General features: G+C 48.1%; 7 protein-coding genes across 7 annotated transcripts; 2 read left to right on the forward strand and 5 right to left on the reverse strand.

Moving 5' to 3' along the window:
- Positions 1–681: 681 nt before the first annotated feature.
- I303_103494 (uncharacterized protein) lies at positions 682–2,110 on the forward strand (the record flags this gene model as incomplete). Its single annotated transcript, XM_065968769.1, has 4 exons — positions 682–930; positions 1,112–1,176; positions 1,248–1,323; positions 1,400–2,110. The coding sequence occupies 4 exons, from the start codon at positions 682–684 to the stop codon at positions 2,108–2,110; spliced, it is 1,101 nt and encodes a 366-aa protein (XP_065824841.1).
- A 590-nt stretch (positions 2,111–2,700) lies between these two features.
- I303_103495 (uncharacterized protein) lies at positions 2,701–5,271 on the forward strand (the record flags this gene model as incomplete). Its single annotated transcript, XM_018406839.1, has 2 exons — positions 2,701–4,926; positions 5,017–5,271. The coding sequence occupies 2 exons, from the start codon at positions 2,701–2,703 to the stop codon at positions 5,269–5,271; spliced, it is 2,481 nt and encodes an 826-aa protein (XP_018263647.1).
- A 329-nt stretch (positions 5,272–5,600) lies between these two features.
- On the reverse strand, positions 5,601–6,599 carry I303_103496 (uncharacterized protein; the record flags this gene model as incomplete). The annotated part of the gene is made up of 2 exons (XM_018406840.1): positions 5,601–6,100; positions 6,224–6,599. 2 exons carry the CDS (start codon positions 6,597–6,599, stop codon positions 5,601–5,603), a joined length of 876 nt encoding a protein of 291 aa, XP_018263648.1.
- Positions 6,600–7,497: 898 nt separating this feature from the next.
- I303_103497 (uncharacterized protein) lies at positions 7,498–8,017 on the reverse strand (the record flags this gene model as incomplete). Its single annotated transcript, XM_018406841.1, has 3 exons — positions 7,498–7,597; positions 7,684–7,789; positions 7,861–8,017. The coding sequence occupies 3 exons, from the start codon at positions 8,015–8,017 to the stop codon at positions 7,498–7,500; spliced, it is 363 nt and encodes a 120-aa protein (XP_018263649.1).
- A 342-nt stretch (positions 8,018–8,359) lies between these two features.
- On the reverse strand, positions 8,360–11,143 carry I303_103498 (uncharacterized protein; the record flags this gene model as incomplete). The annotated part of the gene is made up of 10 exons (XM_018406842.1): positions 8,360–8,821; positions 8,975–9,140; positions 9,214–9,356; positions 9,433–9,664; positions 9,731–9,859; positions 9,930–10,044; positions 10,117–10,332; positions 10,422–10,541; positions 10,679–10,820; positions 10,967–11,143. 10 exons carry the CDS (start codon positions 11,141–11,143, stop codon positions 8,360–8,362), a joined length of 1,902 nt encoding a protein of 633 aa, XP_018263650.1.
- Positions 11,144–11,637: 494 nt separating this feature from the next.
- On the reverse strand, positions 11,638–13,386 carry I303_103499 (uncharacterized protein; the record flags this gene model as incomplete). Its single annotated transcript, XM_065968770.1, has 3 exons — positions 11,638–12,386; positions 12,455–13,126; positions 13,251–13,386. 3 exons carry the CDS (start codon positions 13,384–13,386, stop codon positions 11,638–11,640), a joined length of 1,557 nt encoding a protein of 518 aa, XP_065824842.1.
- Positions 13,387–14,972: 1,586 nt separating this feature from the next.
- On the reverse strand, positions 14,973–17,242 carry I303_103500 (uncharacterized protein; the record flags this gene model as incomplete). Its single annotated transcript, XM_018406844.1, has 5 exons — positions 14,973–15,038; positions 15,127–16,645; positions 16,718–16,961; positions 17,061–17,146; positions 17,208–17,242. 5 exons carry the CDS (start codon positions 17,240–17,242, stop codon positions 14,973–14,975), a joined length of 1,950 nt encoding a protein of 649 aa, XP_018263652.1.
- Between the last annotated feature and the right edge of the window lie 17 nt (positions 17,243–17,259).

Here is a 17,259-nt window from a genome sequence, read left to right on the forward strand (position 1 = left end):
GCGCATGGGCGGGTCGATGTTTCCAGAAGTAGAAAGACGTATCTGGAATGAGAGTGGATGAGCAAGTGGTCAATTGGTTGATGGGGCAGAAGTGTATCACTACGATCCGCCAATCTTCCTTTGAATCTCGGATCCCATTTTCGTGCCCAAGAATGATACCTGTCGTTCGTTTAATGATGGGTGTATATCCACGCGCTGCACTACTACACTGTTTGGCATATAGACCTAACAGCATTCCTCAGCGGTATCTGCAACATGGTTGAACCGTATTCGTGTTCAGTTCAGGGTGTGTGTTATGATAGAGCCTAAACGTAAACGTAATCCACCGATCACCCATTTTGCCACCCAACTTGCAACAACAAGCACGAACGCCAAGCCAAGCAGAAAGACGCGTTCGCAGGCAGTTCGCACGTTTCATCGTTTCATCCGTCTAGTATCCATGTCAGAGTACTATCAGTCTCCAATCACTTTCCATTCTTCTCACTATCAACGCTTCAAGCGAACTCATCCTTTCCTACTTCCTATGCCATGCTTAGCAACTACTATATATAGACTTCCTCATCTCCTCTCGAGCGCCTCGGATCTCGTACTGTGACTTCTCCAACTCCGCACACTTGGCATCGATAATATCATTTGCCTCGAAGAACCGGCTGGACGGACTTGGTCAAACCGACAGCGACAATGTTCATCCCTTTACTATGCGGGGTGATCTACGCCCTATTCTACTTGACTTATGCACTAGTCTCGCCCAAATTCGACTCGGAACGTAAGAAGGCATATATCTTATCTGTGATTTCATCATTCACAATGACTGTCCTGTCGATACCGTTCTTCATCAGTTATTTGCGGTATGGGTTAGAGAAGACTTTCAAGGATGGACAAGCAGGTTGGATGGGTGAGATGGGGAGGTTCAGTACGGTTTTCTTTGGGGTATATCTGTTCGGTGAGTATTGTATTGTTCACTCCTCGTGGCGTACTTGAGCACTTAAGCTGATCTATCGTTTGTTTTCACCAGCTGATGTGAGTAAACTTCGGAATTGCTTACTCTGGCATATAACGGACCATTCTCAATATGGACAGATTGCACTGACACGTCACTTCGCGGCCACAGCTTACTATTGGGTATTTCAAATATCGCTCTCAAGTTGGATTACTGACCGGCTGGATTCATCATACGTGAGGAACATTCTGCCTTTCTCTGTGACTTGAGATGACTCCGCTGAGGATGACAAAACACACCGCCTCAGCGTATATATCGGCCTCATGTTCTACGTCGCTCACGCTAAGATAGCGCCCATCTTCCTCACTGGCGCCATCATGGAGGTATGTCCTCGTTTGTCATGGTCAGCAGTGTGCAGAATCTCATCTGTGTCTGACAATGTATTGTTCTTTCGATCAGCTACCGACCTTCGATCTGGGAATGTCCAACCTCTTCCCCTCGCTCCGAAACAATATCCGTTTTCTCTCGTCCTTCTTCATCTTTCGAATCCTGTATCACGTCATCTACTTGGTCGACGTTGCCAGACCACACTCAAGATCGTATATGGGCGGATCATGGGTCCCGACAATCATGTTGGGATTAGCATTGATGATGCATGTGTCCTGGTTCAAAGGCGGTCTAACAGGCTACATCAAACGACAATCAAAGTCAAAGTCAAGGTCAGACGCCAAAATTGATCTCAGATCTAAGCAAACATCGCAGGTGGAGATCGATACCAAGCAGGATCTGTTGATAGAGGCTGTATCGGGTTACGACGAAAATATCAAGGATGGACTATTACCTTCGTCTCCTGACGATTCACCTTTGGTCACTCCTCGAACACCGTCATCTGGACCTTTCTTGCATCTCTCGAATATCCAGATCCCGAACTTGAACTTGAATTTGAATATGAACATGCCGACGTTACCGAGTCTGACGGAATTGACGGCGGCGCTGAACAAGGAGAAACTGGTAGAGAGTGGACAGGGGTTCAAGGAGGCTGTTAAGCATAGATGGGACGAGCAGAAGGAGAAGTTTAATACTAGAGGTCAATTGTTGTATAAGCGGAACAAGTTGGATAGAAGGGATAGCGAAGAGATCGTTGTTGTAAGAGAAGTTGTCATGGAATAGAATAGACTAGAAGGCGGTTGCGACGGGCCGTTTCAACTTTGTTTGTATATTTTCATAATGTTTGTCTCGTCTTTCGTGTTTTGTCGTATAGTAGTGCACTTTAAAAGTTATGAACCTGTCGTTGATCGACCAGCTTCTCCAGCGGGATGCATGTTATCATTACGCATTCACGCATCCACAAAGGCTTCTGCTGGTATTCAGGGTCGATCAGTAACAGCACCTGCGCAGTGACGCACGGACCCGGTTATATTGATTCCGACGTGTCCACTCGACCATTCACTGAGTTTGACTGTGCGAGTCCAGTTCTCCTTCCTTTGGTTTTAGCTGTTAGCCTTTCAGTAACATCGTTTGATCAGCAGTCGCTATTTCTTCCTTTTCATTTCCCTCTTTTCTTGGCTTCATTTGGTGTCTACCCACTTCAACCTATTCAATCCTCAAAATCGGTATTTCCCTCGCCGACTTCCCAGAACTCTCCTTACTTTCATCCGACTGATCCTTTTCTATTCCCATCCTACCCGGTCGAAGCTTTCTCCCTTCCTTCGCTTATTCTCACAGAGTAACAGCAGACCTGGGATTCATAAGGCGTGAACATGTCCACCTTATTGTCAAGCGAGGACCAAACGCAAAATGGACTTTTCCTCAACTCAGCATTCCGTAACCTGAGTAACGATCCCGTGAAGTTACAACAACTCATCCTAAGCGTCAAGAATCACGCATGGGCGGAAAAATTCCCTCAATGGCATTCTGGCAATTGGATCTTACACAACTACGATAACTTGGGAACACCTGGACTGGATATCCCTTCTTATCAGATCGTTCGAATCGATCCAGATGGAAGCACAAACACGCCAGGTACAGGTGCCGCTGGAGCAGGGAGGACAAGATCTGAAGGTGTGAGAGGGAGGCTGAAAGGTGTCTATCGGAAGACCCAAAAACCAGTAGCTTCGATCAGGCTGATAGAAGATGACAATGAGAAAGGAAAGGACGAGGAAGAAAAGATTGGATTTGGTAATCAGAAAAGAGGATTTAGGGTGGATGACGATGAAGAAGTTTCGGCGTATATTGCAGAGCTGGACAAAGCGGAATTAGCGGCGGAGAAAAGAAGGAAGAAGAATAAAAGTAAGAAGAAGAGAAGTAAGAGAAAATTGAGTTCATCGGAAGGGGATCCAAGGGTGGCGGAAGAAGGTGTGCTCGAAGAGGACAAGAGTATGAACAGCACCGTGCAAGTCACTGGCGATTCAGAGGGCGAAGGTGAAGAAGCAAATGTTGAAGTGGTGTTAGAGGACATGGTGAAGATTAGCCCCATCACAGACGAGGAATCGCAAACACAAATCGGTCATGACTCCCCTCAACAGGCATCTGTGGATGAGAACCCCAACAGCGAGGAGCTTGTCGAAGCCATATTAGATGTCAATTCGAATGAAAGCCAGTCCACGGAGGTCGATGAACACCGGCCACAAACAGCAGGAGAAGAGGAGCAAAGTCTAGTGACAACTGACGAGGCGTCAGATTCAGAAAGTACTGAAAAATCTCACATCAGCTCAGTGGCGACCCCAAATTCCGAGAGGGTCCTTTCACCCGTAACGCAGCCTGCAGTCACACCAATCAGAGCGATAAACAATCAAGGTACACAAGAAGCAGACAACAGTATCGAATCATCATCTCCTTCTTTCATCTCCATAACTTCAGCTGAGATTGTCGTCAAATTACCAACAACCAAGCCAATCACCGATCCTCTTGACGAGACACCAGCTGCGACACCGGTATATAACGAGCAATTCCCCAATAACATCATTTTCTTTGGGACGGTGCCAACCGAGTACTTCCAATCGTTCGATCATCACAGAGTTCATCGATCAAGCGATCCGGAAGTCCCCACCAGTCTGGAGGAGTCTCAGGAGGCTGAGACAGAAACATTTACCTCAGAGGAAGCTGCTGATGAAACCAAGCACGAAGAGGAGCATCAATCTGCCTCACACACCAGGAAATCGTCCGCAGTTGAAGAAGAAATAGTCACTCCTATCGTCAGCTCACACCCCGAGATTGGGTCTACCACTGGACCATCACCTGATTTCTTCGACCAGCAGCGACACCACAAGCTTCCAATGATGTTTTCTCAGACCCCATCTCAAAGCCCTCCATCCCCAAACGAGAACGCGCTCTCGACCTTCTTAGGCTCTATCACGGAATCCAAACAAACGGTCTTTGCCTATCCGGCGACAGAGCGACCACTTACCCCGCCGCCAGAACTGGAAGATGACGAGGATGACGGTACTCTGGTCTTCCCTGTAGAGCCTGCGAAGATTCCCCATCTTCCCAAGCCTGTCCAGCCAATCCTGCCGCCATCTATGGTCGTGCCCCCTGCTATGCCCTCTCCCGTCCCTTCGATCACCCTGAACACACCTACTATTCCCTATTTCAGCAGCTCCATCTATCCCTTAAACAATTCTTGGACATTATACTATTCCAACACCTCTCATCAGCGCAAAGTCTCAGCTCCCATTCCGGTGCCGGCTCTGGGTTTTCATCCGAACGCGGTCGATTACTCCTCTCACCTGTTCACCATCTTCAGCGCCAACAACCTTGAAGACCTGTTCGGCTCCTGGAAAGCGCTTAGAAGATCAATCGCCAGATCAAAAGGAAGAAATATCGAGCCTCTCGGAGATAGCATGATGAAAGGTGGTCCGGGCTTAGGCACCCATTTCTTCCCCGATGAGACCAATTTCCACTTCTTCAAAAGCGGTATCAAGCCTATGTGGGAGGACAAGATGTGTCAAAAGGGAGGAAAAATCATGATTGCTGGTGAAGCCGTTGTCGTGAGTAATCACCTTATCTCGTCAGCTCACATAGCAGACCAAGAGGCTGAGCTGACTAGACTGAATGATGTGCCACATATCGTACTGTAGATCGATAATCTCTTCCTAGAATTCGTTCTGCTGTTGATCTCAGGCGAGATTGACGAGACGATACCGCCTCCTGCTGGATCTAGCTCGACTATATGTGGAGTGGTACTTTCCAGAAGGAAGTTGACAAGGCTTGAGCTTTGGCTTGGGGGGAAGACGTCCCCAGATAGAGAGTGGGTTGGTAAAGTGACTAGATTCATTGAAGAGAGGTTCAGAGGGTCTAAGGTTTATGGCTTCAAGTCATTTGGGAAGAACTGAGATCGGGGGTTGAAGCAGGAACACGGCTTCAGCATAGGAGTAGAGATACCTGAGTGAGACGAACACTCGAAGAAGCGATCCGTCCCGTAAATACTGTAGATATACTAGCATCTGCCATACCCCACTTCGACTCCGCAGAGCCGCGATCACCATTACAAAAACGCTCAAATCTAAAGTGATCTGTACAATCAAGCCTCATAGACGTTGTAGATATATCACTCATCCAATCATGCATATGTCTGTTTACAGTACCGCATCTACTCTGAGTTCGCAACGAGGTTGAGGGATGGCGGACGACTTGAAGCCGCCATCATGATCATCGTCGACCATCAAGCATCTTGATTGACCTCTGAAGTGGGAGGAGCAAGCCTCGTCAACCGCTCGACTGTCCATCCATTACTATTGAGTACTCTCAACATCTCCCCGAAATCATCAATCACGTCTCCCCTGTAATAATTTTCTACATCCCGTTCGAAACCTTTCGGAGGTGATGCGAGACCTGACAAGCCCCATGATTCCACTCGTTTCTGCAAATACGTCTTTGGTTTACTGGAAGTAATTTCGACCCACCCTTGCTCTTTGCTGAGCATCAAACAATCGTCCACGGCCTCTTTGAACGTACCGATAGCTTCTATAGTGTTCTTGTCGAAGGATGTCTTTTTCTGGATTGTATCTGCTAGAGAGGGCGCAGAAGAAGAAGACGAAAAGAAGGCTCTGGTCACTCTCCTGAATGATTGATTACGTTTTCGTAGTTGAAGACCATAGTATTTGTCGAGCTCTTCTTTGGTAAGGCATGCAAGGTCAAGATCGACTTGGCGATGTGGCAAGCCTGTCATACAATAGCTCTCACGATTCAGCGGGTATCTTTCTATCTTACAACAGACTTATGTGTGTAGGATTGAAGATCCAAATATGTAGTCATGGTGAGGTCAGATATGGTAGATCAACTGACCTGGTATACCTGCACTAGGCGTCATACTCCCATCTTCGGTCGAAGTAGGGGTGAAAGCCCCCGCAGAGGTAGGAGTAGGAGTCAGAGTCAACTGATCGCCTTCTCCGCTCTGTTCAATATCGCCAATTGGACCAGTATCAGGTGAAGTTGCGGTTGCAGTGTACGAATGTGTGGTAGATGAAGCATTGGCTTCGTTGACTTTGCGCCTCAGGCCTTCCTCGAATGCAACCCATTTAGCCTCGGTCATACCCCGTCCACCTCTTGATGATGACGCTTCAGCATTACCAGCTGACCCGGACCATGCGTTGGCTTGGTGGGCTTTCTCTGTCAGATCTCGTTCGAACTCGGCCCAATCTGCCGGAGTCATTCGGCTCATGGCGGATACTTAGTACTGTATGTTGTGTGCTGTGATGTGCTGTGAATTTTGTGACCCAAGACAATAGACGATGATCCTGTAGCGGGTATACGAAGGTAGTTGACCACGAAGATATCGTTGATGAATATGCTCTAGAACGGAGTGAAGACTGCTGCGATGATAATGATGCAGAGGCGTTGAGTGAATTGTATTGTTTTGCTTTTGGTCTTCCTATGATTTGCCTTTTATGCCTAGGGACCACGGGGAGGAGGAGCGGCAAATCATGTAACGAAAAAGAGCAGTGCATTGTCCCGCCTGCACCATGATGTGCCTCTCCAAGATGGAAGGCCTAATTGAGTCAATTTGACACGAACGCGTCCTTTTTGATATTCCAGCTGACTTCAAATTGCTGTGCTGTGATGATGTGGCGCAGCGAAGAAAGGACACGCAGGACAATACAGCCCCACATCGCAAAATCCTTTGACCAACACTGTACACTGTACTGTCTATTTTGGGAAGACGAACGCGATGTCAAGGTGATTCCAAGAAGAAGTCCACAGAAACCTCGAGCAGGACAATCTGATCATCATAAGATACCCTGCCCGAGTGTCCCACCGGAGCTAAGCACACAATTGTATGCTGGAGTCCTTCACTTCAGCGCTGCGCGCAAAATGCCTCGTGAATGGGATTTTGCCACACTGGTGAGACTGCACTATACTGGAGAGGCATACGAGGGTCACGTCTTTCTTCGACTACTGCAGTCTAGTTATGATCCTGGTATCACGCGGACGTGCCCTGCCTTCATCGTCCTTGACTACCTCTGCAATAAGCCTCCATCTCCTTCCATCTTCCATACTCTTCTCCACCTTGAAAATTCGACACCACCATCTGTCTCACCTCTTCGCTGGGTGGTACGATCCTACCATCCCGCCAATTTTCCCAGACCTTTTCCATCCGGGTCGATCCACTCATCAAGCATCCTTGCGATCTGACCAGCCGATGAAATTCTTCGTACTTCTCTGTCCATACACTGATATGTCCCGATGAAGGTTGTCGGTTGTTATCTACATCGCACTTGATCGGTCGAAAAGTGTCTGTCACTGACCGAGCGGGGTTCAATCGATCCACCAAGCACCGCGCGTATATATCGGCGGTGGCGTTCTCGAGAGACAGGGCCTGTGAACCGTTGAATTCAGCATCACCTCTTCGATCTGTCAAAAACTGGATTAGCCATGACGATCTGTCGGAGCACCGATGACGATGAATGAGTCTGCGCACGCACCCGTGTCGGCTTCGCCCGATATTGAGCGTCCATGTCGATCACTAGATGTCGGACAGGGTTCCTCGACGTGTGATGGATCACGGGAAGCATTCTGCTCGTTGCTCGCTTTGGATTTGGTAAATCCCAGTCTGGACAGAAGGTCCGTGAGGGAAGTCATGATTCCCAGCAAATGAGTACGGGAGGTGTGAGGTCAGTTTGTATGCACGATTTTCTTAAGCCTTCAAGTATATTGACGTTTACATCGACTGGTATGAGGACACCGACTCGAGATGAGGGAGTGAAGTGAGACACCCTTCGATCGGACTAGATAGCATGACCGCATTTGCCTTGTACTATTGGCGCAACAATATCCTTTGAAACCCAGTCTAGACCCCCATCACCAGATGTTGTGCACTGTGCTCTACGAGTCAGATACACGAGTGCATGCATTGTGCGCATTATGCATTCACCCGTACAGCCTATGATGCTATACAACCTGATCTGCTTACCCTAACCATTACTATTTACTCCACACACCAACCAACCCATCCTCGCCCGCACTGAGCATCGTACCATTCTTCCAAACCACATCAAATACCGCTCCATCCGCGTGCCCTTCTGATACTTTAAGCGGTCTGATCGTCTCTGACGTGGGTTTATCAAAGGAGTTCGTACCGACGGAGGTCGCTCCCGCTTTATCCCTTGGAGGATAATATGCCGGCGTCCAGCTGGAAGTAGAGGATGAATATGTGTCACCATTCGGCTTGTTGGGCGTTGCGTTTGCGACCTCGTTCGACGGTAAAAGGCTCTTGACGTCCGGTATGGTCATGCTGGACGTCGTGGAAGCTCCCTCCGTTTCCCATAGATAGATACACCCGTCCTCTGATCCGCCGATGACGAGCGAGGCATCGTGAGCGAACGAGCACCGAATGAGGTTTTTGGACGTGTTTTGGTGCCCTGTATATCTGTATATGTTCTTTTGCTAAGAAATGCAGAATTGCCAGGTTAGCCAAATCCCTTTGTTTGGAGTCTTTCGACCAGATCGAGCCCCAGAATGCAATACGACCCTGTCTGTTCCGTGTCCGACCAGCAGGACGAGAGAGAGGGGGATCTTATATTGATCTTTGTGACTCACCATTCTCAAGTCCCACAATCTGTTGGAGTTGTCTTTGCATCCCGCCAGGAGATACCGACCTTCTTGATCAAATTCTACAGAAGTAATTTCGCCTAGACACCCGGTTATATTCTTAATACATGTTCCGCCGACAGCGTCCCACAATCTAATGTGTTTATCTTTCGATCTGCAGGTTGATCGAGCATCAGCATACATCCCTAGGGGTATTGTCAAGCAGCAGTAAATGGGGAAGCGCTTACCCAGAAGCAATCATATTCCCAGTATAGTCAAAAGCGACAGCCAACGTGGATTGGCTGTGGCCTGAGAAGGTCCGGAGCTGCTTGGAAGTTTCCACATCCCATGATCGCAATATCCTATCATAGCTGGCAGAGACGATCTGGTTCTACGCATGAACCAAATGATCAACTTTAAGCTTTAGGTCTACTGTTAACCCAGATAACGCCCGTTGATACACTTACTTTCTTGCCAGGCCGCCATTTGAGGTCATATACATCTCCACCGTCTCCGTACAGCACGCTTGCACATTCGCCTGTGTATACATTCCAAAGCCGGATCGTGCCATCCCCTGAGCCGCTCGCTATCGTGGAGCCGGAAGATGAGCTGGCAGCACTCCATATCCTGGAGGAATGACCATGCAGAATGTGTCTCGTAGAATAGTCTTCCGTCGAAAATACGCGAAGAGTAGAATCGCTTCACCATTGGTGCAAAGTTAGCTTCTTTCGCTTCGCTTGAAGGAAAGGGGGTTTTGTCACATACCTTGCTCCGCTCATTCCCAATGCTCCTTTAGGCCCTATCAGATCCACACATTTCACATTGGCAGTATGGCCCGTTATCAGGTGATAGAGGCGTTCGGGCAATTGAAGCGGTCGGTAGTCCGTCAACAAGCTACAGCCAGGGAGGTCGAATCAGCTCGAGTGGGGTTAAAGTGGACATCTAATTTCCAAGCAACACTCACGAAGGGATTTTCAAAGACCCGTCACCTGTATGTCCTACTTGAGAGATCTGCCAAGCTGCAGCTTGTCTCAATAGGGTCTTCAACCGATCTGGCGGGACATATCGCTTTTCCAGAGCTAGCAGGTGGTTGAAATCAGTCCGATTCGCTGCAGGCCTTCAAATTTAACGCCTGTCAAGATAGGACTCACCTTCGGCCCTCTCACTCCCCATCAACTCCCTCCATACCCCGACTAATCGCTCTCGCTCAGGTCCAACTCCCGCCCAATCCCGGAAAGTCGGTGCGTCATGCACTGTAGATGCTGAAGTCAGGTATGACAGGGAATAGAAATCGTATGGTACGGGTTGATAATGCTCTAAAGGCTTTAACCGCTTCGATAAGAGGTTGAAAGCTTTTTGAGATTCCCCTGAGAAAAAATGCATGACAAGTCAGCGAGGGATTTTACGATATGAGAGCAATGACCGAGGCTTGTCCCAGATTGATGCGAATACGTACTGTTCTCCACATGTTCTAGGAACTGTTGTCTCCAGCATAGATATAGGAATGATCTCTGTGTCTGACTCTTGAGTAGACCAGGTTTAGATATCAGGTTTTCGATCGAGCTGTAGTCGCCATCTGAATCAAGCCAAAGAAGCACATTGTAGTCAGCTACGATCAAGATGACAGGATGTATCATATCCATCAATACCATGATTATGATCCATAACGATCCGACACAAAAGGTCACGTAGTATACAATGCCTCTGACCTACCCAATATACAACGCTCTACATCCTCTATCCATTCTTTCCGCTCTTCACTCCTGTTGATGCCCAAAATACGTTCATTCCATATCTCAGACACGGACGATATGCCCCTCGATTCGAGGTATTGCCCAATCAACAAATCGATCTCCTAGCGTGATATACTCTATAATTAGTGCTTGATTCCCCCAAGTGCGCTCATTGCATCGTGTCGTCCTTCCTTCGCTTGTCGGGCCCATGAAGACGTATCACCAGCTCGAGTGAACAAGAGCAAAAGCAGACGCAAAAGTGACTTACCGAGTCCAATGCAGAGTCATCAAACGTGATCTCATCCAGATCTGCATCTCTCAATGGCGCTTTCTCCCTCTGGCGAGCCGTTAGGGCAGTATCGCTCTTCGAATGCGGATGAAGTGTTTCGCCGACATTGACGTTCAAAGTCGATGGACCAGCTTGATTGGTAGGTATACTCGACATTGTTCCGCAATTCTTCGATCGACCGGTCTGCCTGTCTGCCTGTACTTGCTGATCCAATCCTAACCACGATGAACGGTTGTACTTGTTTTTCCAGCAACAGCAATGCCAGTGACAAAAATCCGTCCGGAGGCTAGAGGAGGACGCAAACACCATATATGTCCATCAACCTTACTCGTAACTAACGACGTCAGAATTGCGCACGTGGAACCTGCCGCTCCATCCCACACCTCGACTTCCAACTGTTCCCTTCCGAAGAAGCGCTTTTGAAGGCTGCCCAGCGACACTTTCCAGATGCAGATCGCTCATACAATCGGATACCTTGATGCATGAGGTATAGAATATATGCTTGTATTCACTTTTAGTCATATATTTGCTCTAATCTAGTATACAACTATTGGTTCGAAAATTCGTCGAAAATCTACTAATATATCGTGCCCCTCCCATGAAACCCGGAGATCAATCGTGACCCTCAGATCTGATTAGTGCAAAGTCATTTACTCGTTGATATCAATATCGTCGCCTTTATATCCGAGTCCAGGCCACATAACCATCGAGTGAAGATCTTCAACGCCTTCATCGTTGATCTTCACTCCCTCCGCATTCGATATTATACCTCTCTTGATACCCATCGTGACCTTGATAGCCGGTGCAGAGACCTTGTAATTCTCCAAGACCTTGTCGTCATCTTCAAGGTTGTAGGCACCCTCTTTCGCTTCGCGTTGACGGACCAACCTCAAGATATTCCTGGCGGCGACTTCAGATTGATAGTATGCGGTATGTCCGGCTTGGATAGCACCGGTCTCAGCACAGTCACCACATGCGAAGACGTGCGATAGATCCTGATCCGGTATGGGTGCTGGCTCGTTCTCTGATCCTTCTGAGACGGAAGATCTGGAGGAAGGTTCTGAGGGCGGCGGAGTAGGAGGCATGGATAAAGAGAGATTGTTGAGACGGTCTTCGACTGTAGAACCTCCTTTCCTGGGTAGAGCGTGTACTTGCAGGGTTGGGTGTACTCTGATCCTGCCGGATTGGGGACAGATCAAAGATGGGTTGACCGAAGCCATCAGTGCAATATGTGGTTTTTGGCCGGTACAAGGTAAGACGATGTCGGCTTCGAATGTCCTTCCGTGATCTGTAGTGACAATCTTCTTCTTTCCGTCGAGGACTTCTGGATCTTTGGGCCAAGTCATCACCCGTTCTCCCAGTACGACTTCGACGCCAAGCTTCTTCAATTCCTCGATGACTGCAATTGACGATGCGTGTGATCAGCTCCTGAAGTAGGAAAGCGCCTTAAATGTGGAAGGGACTTACGCGATACATGGAATTCTATGGGATACCGGGGCATCACTCGTGTTCTCGAATGCAGTAAAGTCACTTGCTTGGTGGGATAAAGGTATTTCAGATCCGATGCGAATTGAATTCCCATTGCTCCAGCACCAACAACGACAACGTGTCCAGCTTTCTTCAGCTTCTCTCCAGACTCCTCCATCCATCGCACACCATGCTTCTTGGTCCCACTGACATTCTCAATCTCATCTACCTCCTTCTGCGCCTCATTTCGCACAATCTCCGACCAGACATTGACGGGCGAAGGCATCGAAGCGCCCAATGCGTACACGCAGTAGTCGAAATGTATAGTCTCCTCCGGCCCATCGTATTTGCCGTAAGTATCTGGAGAATGGGTCGATCGGGGTGCTTGTTTCTTGGGATCTATTGTTGGGCGAACAAAAGTTACTGAGTTCGACGTCAATCCGACGATTGAAGCTTGGATGAACTGATGGCGGGATTTGGGATTTGTGATCACGCCGATATCGGTTGACGAAGTCGATGGACCGTCGAGCGTAGAGAGGGATGCTGGTGGAGTAGTAGGTGGAGTCAGAAGTTTGTCGGAAGATTCAGGTTCATCGAACATGCGAGTATACGGGATATAGGCTTTTGGTGCGTGTTGAGGCAGAACAGCGAATCGAGGGAAAGCGTATAAGTCTGATGTGATGGGACACAAAATAAGACAAAAACAAAATCAGTAAGCACATTGGTCATTGGGGATCAGATCATCATGAAAGATGTCATCTGTGGGCGAGCGTGGAAGGAGATGATGACCACTCACGGTTGAAATGCGAGTTTCGATCTATCACGATCAACCTCCAATTCGAAGGTAACGATTCCGAAAGTAACGTTGCCGCTCGTTTCCCACCGTACGCCACTCCCATCACGACGACAGTCTTGATAGGCCCACTACTCATTTTGGCTGTATGTACTCCAGATCGGCCGATGATCGTTGTCAAGTGGGTAATTGGGTTTGCAAGGTGGGGTATTATATTGATGGTGGTGATTCACCTAGACAAGATCGGAAGAATGAAGAGTCGGGCAGTTTATGATGTTAGAAGTAAAACACAGATCGACAACGATCTCTCGTATTTTTCGAAGAGTGATTGTTGCTGGTCGACTAAGATATAGGTGTCAGAGATGACAAGATGGGTTGCTTCGTTGGTATCAGTTGAGCAGAAGTGGGAGGAGCAGGCATGAAAGGGATAAATGGATGTTCATATATACTCGTAAAGAGGGTGGAGCTGAAAACGGGTAATTCCGGAATCCATTTTTCTTCCCTGCTTGAGCGGTAGGTTTTTCGTTTTTTTATCTGATATGGATATGGGAATTTAGGTTGATGTTGATGACATGACACACTACTTTGGACCCTGAATTCATCTTTTCATCTTTTTCGCAATCGGTCGGTCTGGTCGGGTTTGCTTTTCTCTGCCATTCGGGGGTCAAAGGGGTCCAAGCGCCTAAAAATACAATACCCTCGGAAAGTGGCGCCTGTTTTCGTTGCAACACTCGATATCAGATAAAATCGACCGGCCGAAGACTACTCCTGCTTGGGCACATGCATCGGACTCATTTTAGTGCTACGTGCAAATCCCACCAGCCATACGAATCGACTAATGTGGAAAGACTGCATTTGCGCGCCGTACAGCCGGGCATGGCATCATATGTCACACTGTGCCAAGCGACCACCTTGTCTGAACGTCGACATATGTAATTCTTTAGTGTGAAGATGTATCTGAGACTCTCTCATCGTTCACAAGTCGAAAAGCCGGCCGAAATATGGATAGTTTCATCTCGTATGCACTGACTGTAAACTTCAAGCGCCAAACATCTGATTCACATGCTCTCATTTCGATCACACCATCAAACCATCAAACGCAAACAACCCATGCGTACCGGACCGAAAGGACCCCTAGCCCAAGCAAATATTCTTTATCAGATAAACAAATTCAGTACTGCTTCAGCGGTAAAAGTAGAATATGCCAAGATATATCAACACTTGGTCCTCGTTATTCTCGCCGTCTCGTAGAATTTACCGCTCCGCCGTCAGCGGTCCGCCAGCTTTGGCAATCAGTCCGCCTTGGCTATCTGTTGTACTCTGAGTCCGTAGATGCCAGACGAGGTTTCGGAGCACGATGCTGATGAGATATCAAAGCGCTGTTCAAGAGTAGGACCTCGGATGCAAATTAAGCGAAGTCGATGCATGCCAAGACTATGAGTAATATCACACTCGAGGAACTTGATGTCGCCCGCCATGGGTCATACAGTCTAATCGGTCCGCTCATCCCATTCGTATCGGCATGATGTCCATCTACCGGCGTGGGTTGGAAGGAATCTTACTCATGCAAGCCTACCCGTCGGCGGTCGGGCGCTCAAGAAGTAGATTGCATCGTCGCGTGGAATATAATGGTACATGAAAGCAAATGGTATGTATGAGAGAGAAAAGAGATGCACGCAGAAATCTAAGTGAACCCGGAGGGAACGAATGTTAATAGAGAATCGATCATGCTCTAGCTTCCTTTCGCTTCCTCTTCTCAATCGCAAGTCGTTTCTTCTCCAAGTTCGCTTTCTGCAATTTCAACACCGAGTCAGCCTAATCAATCCTGATGTACCTTACGAGATGCAGAATTTTGCATTGTAGGATTCGATGTACTCACCTCAGCTGCCTTTTCCTTGTTGGAATATTGCATCTTCTCATACAATTTCGCCTTCTTGTTACTCATCATTATCTTCCTCAAATCCTCTTCTCCCTTCTTGCCGCCCCTCTTGCTCTCAGCAGCCTTAGCAGCGCCGGCGTTCGCCTTGATAGCTTCCTTGAGTTGATTCCTGAACGCTCCATGCGAGATACCGTTCTGCTCAGCTTCCAACTCTGCAGCATGCAACAATGTCGGGTTCTCCGGGTCCAGAGCCGAAGCCAATAATGCAGGTGGGTATGACATTTCTTCCGAGTCTTCTTCTCCTTCCTCTTCCTCTGACGCATCATCATCTTCTACTGGTGCGTCCTTCTCGATGTCGTCGTCTTCAACTTCGTCGGCAACAGCTTCTTGAGCAGCTGTGATAGCATTGTTCTGCTCGTCCAACCATGGTCTGTAGACCTCGCCTTCCCCGTCCCAAGGTGACAGATGAGGGGGGAGAAGTTGTCCAGGATGATATCCCTCGGAGCTGATGATTTTCTGCTTGTTCACACAATCTGCCACCCATTGAGGCTGGATCCAACTCCATTTCCTACCGCCCTCCATCTCTCGCATACGCTCAGCCGTGATGGGTCGATCGATGATCACGTGCGTGATCGAGTCTACGTTGGCTGCATCGGCAGGTGTCGGTGCAGAGAGGGAAGTGATGATTTTACCGCCAAGTGCTCGGATCACAAATTCCCATGTCCTGCTTGAGGTCTCTCTTGATAGGTAGAAGGTGTAAGGCGAGAACAACAGGTTTTGTTTAGACGTCGAGGCTTCGTTGCTTGAGGAAGCTAAGAGAGAGTTGTATGTCGTGAGAGGTGCCGTAGACACATCCTCGTTCTCTTGATCTTTACTCGGTCTTTCGACAAACTCCTCATTCGCTTCCTCCGACGTAGCAGCAACTTCCTCTTCCTCTTCATCCATATCAACATCGCCATCGGTACCGCTGGCACCAGCTTTGATACCCCTTATAGCCTTCCTAACAGCCTTCTTGGACACTCCAGAACTTTCAACACCTTCATTGTCCTTCTTCTCCACCAATCTAAATGCTCCGACACTCTCGCCCCGCTCATCTAATTCAACATCCAATGGTGGGGGATATACCAAGTTTTCCTCCGTGTAGAGTTTGAACAGCGTAAAACTTATCAAGGTCCGGTATAAGTCCAAGAAGGTCAGAAGGATTCGGAAGTCGACATCGGTTGGAACGTATTGTTGGAACTCGTAGCCTTCTAACCATCTGACTTTGACCGTCTCACCCCCTTGTCCAAGTACATCGCATTCGTAGTAGACACCTTTGACACCCAAGAATATCTTCCTGAGCGAATGCGTTCGAATAGCCCATACTTTCCATTCTGAGATCAACCGCGAGCATTCGGCAATGATTGAAGAGGGGACAAGGGTTTTACCGGGAATAGGGTTCGTGGGGAGAGTCGAGAATAGGTGAACGAGGTTCAAAGGATCTTGTAGATCTTGTAGAGCTAGGGTGAAAGTCGGGTATCTGCAATTTGACATTGACGATATCAGTCAAAATCAGACTCAAGTCTGACGGATGAAGGAGAACGTCACCAACCTCTCTTTAACGAGATGATCCAACCTCGCCACAGGTTTAGCATCCTCCAGATTCTTAGCTAGAGCCCATTCGCCTCGCCCTAAAGCTTTGGCTAATTTCTTGGCGAATGCTTTGTGCTCTCTGAATTTGACCAAGAGTGGCTCGTGGAGCAGATATTGGATATCTTTGTGGTAGTAGAAGGTTGCTGGGGCGGAGGAACCCTTGTTGGCTCGCTTCTTGTTGAGCGGTTCTCGGGGGTAAATACCTGAATGAGTACTAATACGTCAGCGTCTATCATCTGACAGTCTGGAGCAAATTGGGCAGGGTGAAAAACCGATGAGATCAAAAAGGAGAATTCGCTCACCCTTGAGGATACACAGTCTTCTAAAGTCAGACAAAGAAATCTGTAATTTCTTCAAGGCTTGATTTCTCGTGACATAGTTCTTTGCCCTATGCAGAGAAGGCATTTTGTCAGCTAAGGTGTGGAGCATCATTGATGAGCTCGACTTACGCTCCGGATTCGCCTCTCTTCTTGATTTTGGCCATTTTTTTTGGTGATTTGT

Source organism: Kwoniella dejecticola, chromosome 4 (assembly GCF_000512565.2).
Source record: "Kwoniella dejecticola CBS 10117 chromosome 4, complete sequence".
NCBI lineage: Eukaryota > Fungi > Basidiomycota > Tremellomycetes > Tremellales > Cryptococcaceae > Kwoniella > Kwoniella dejecticola.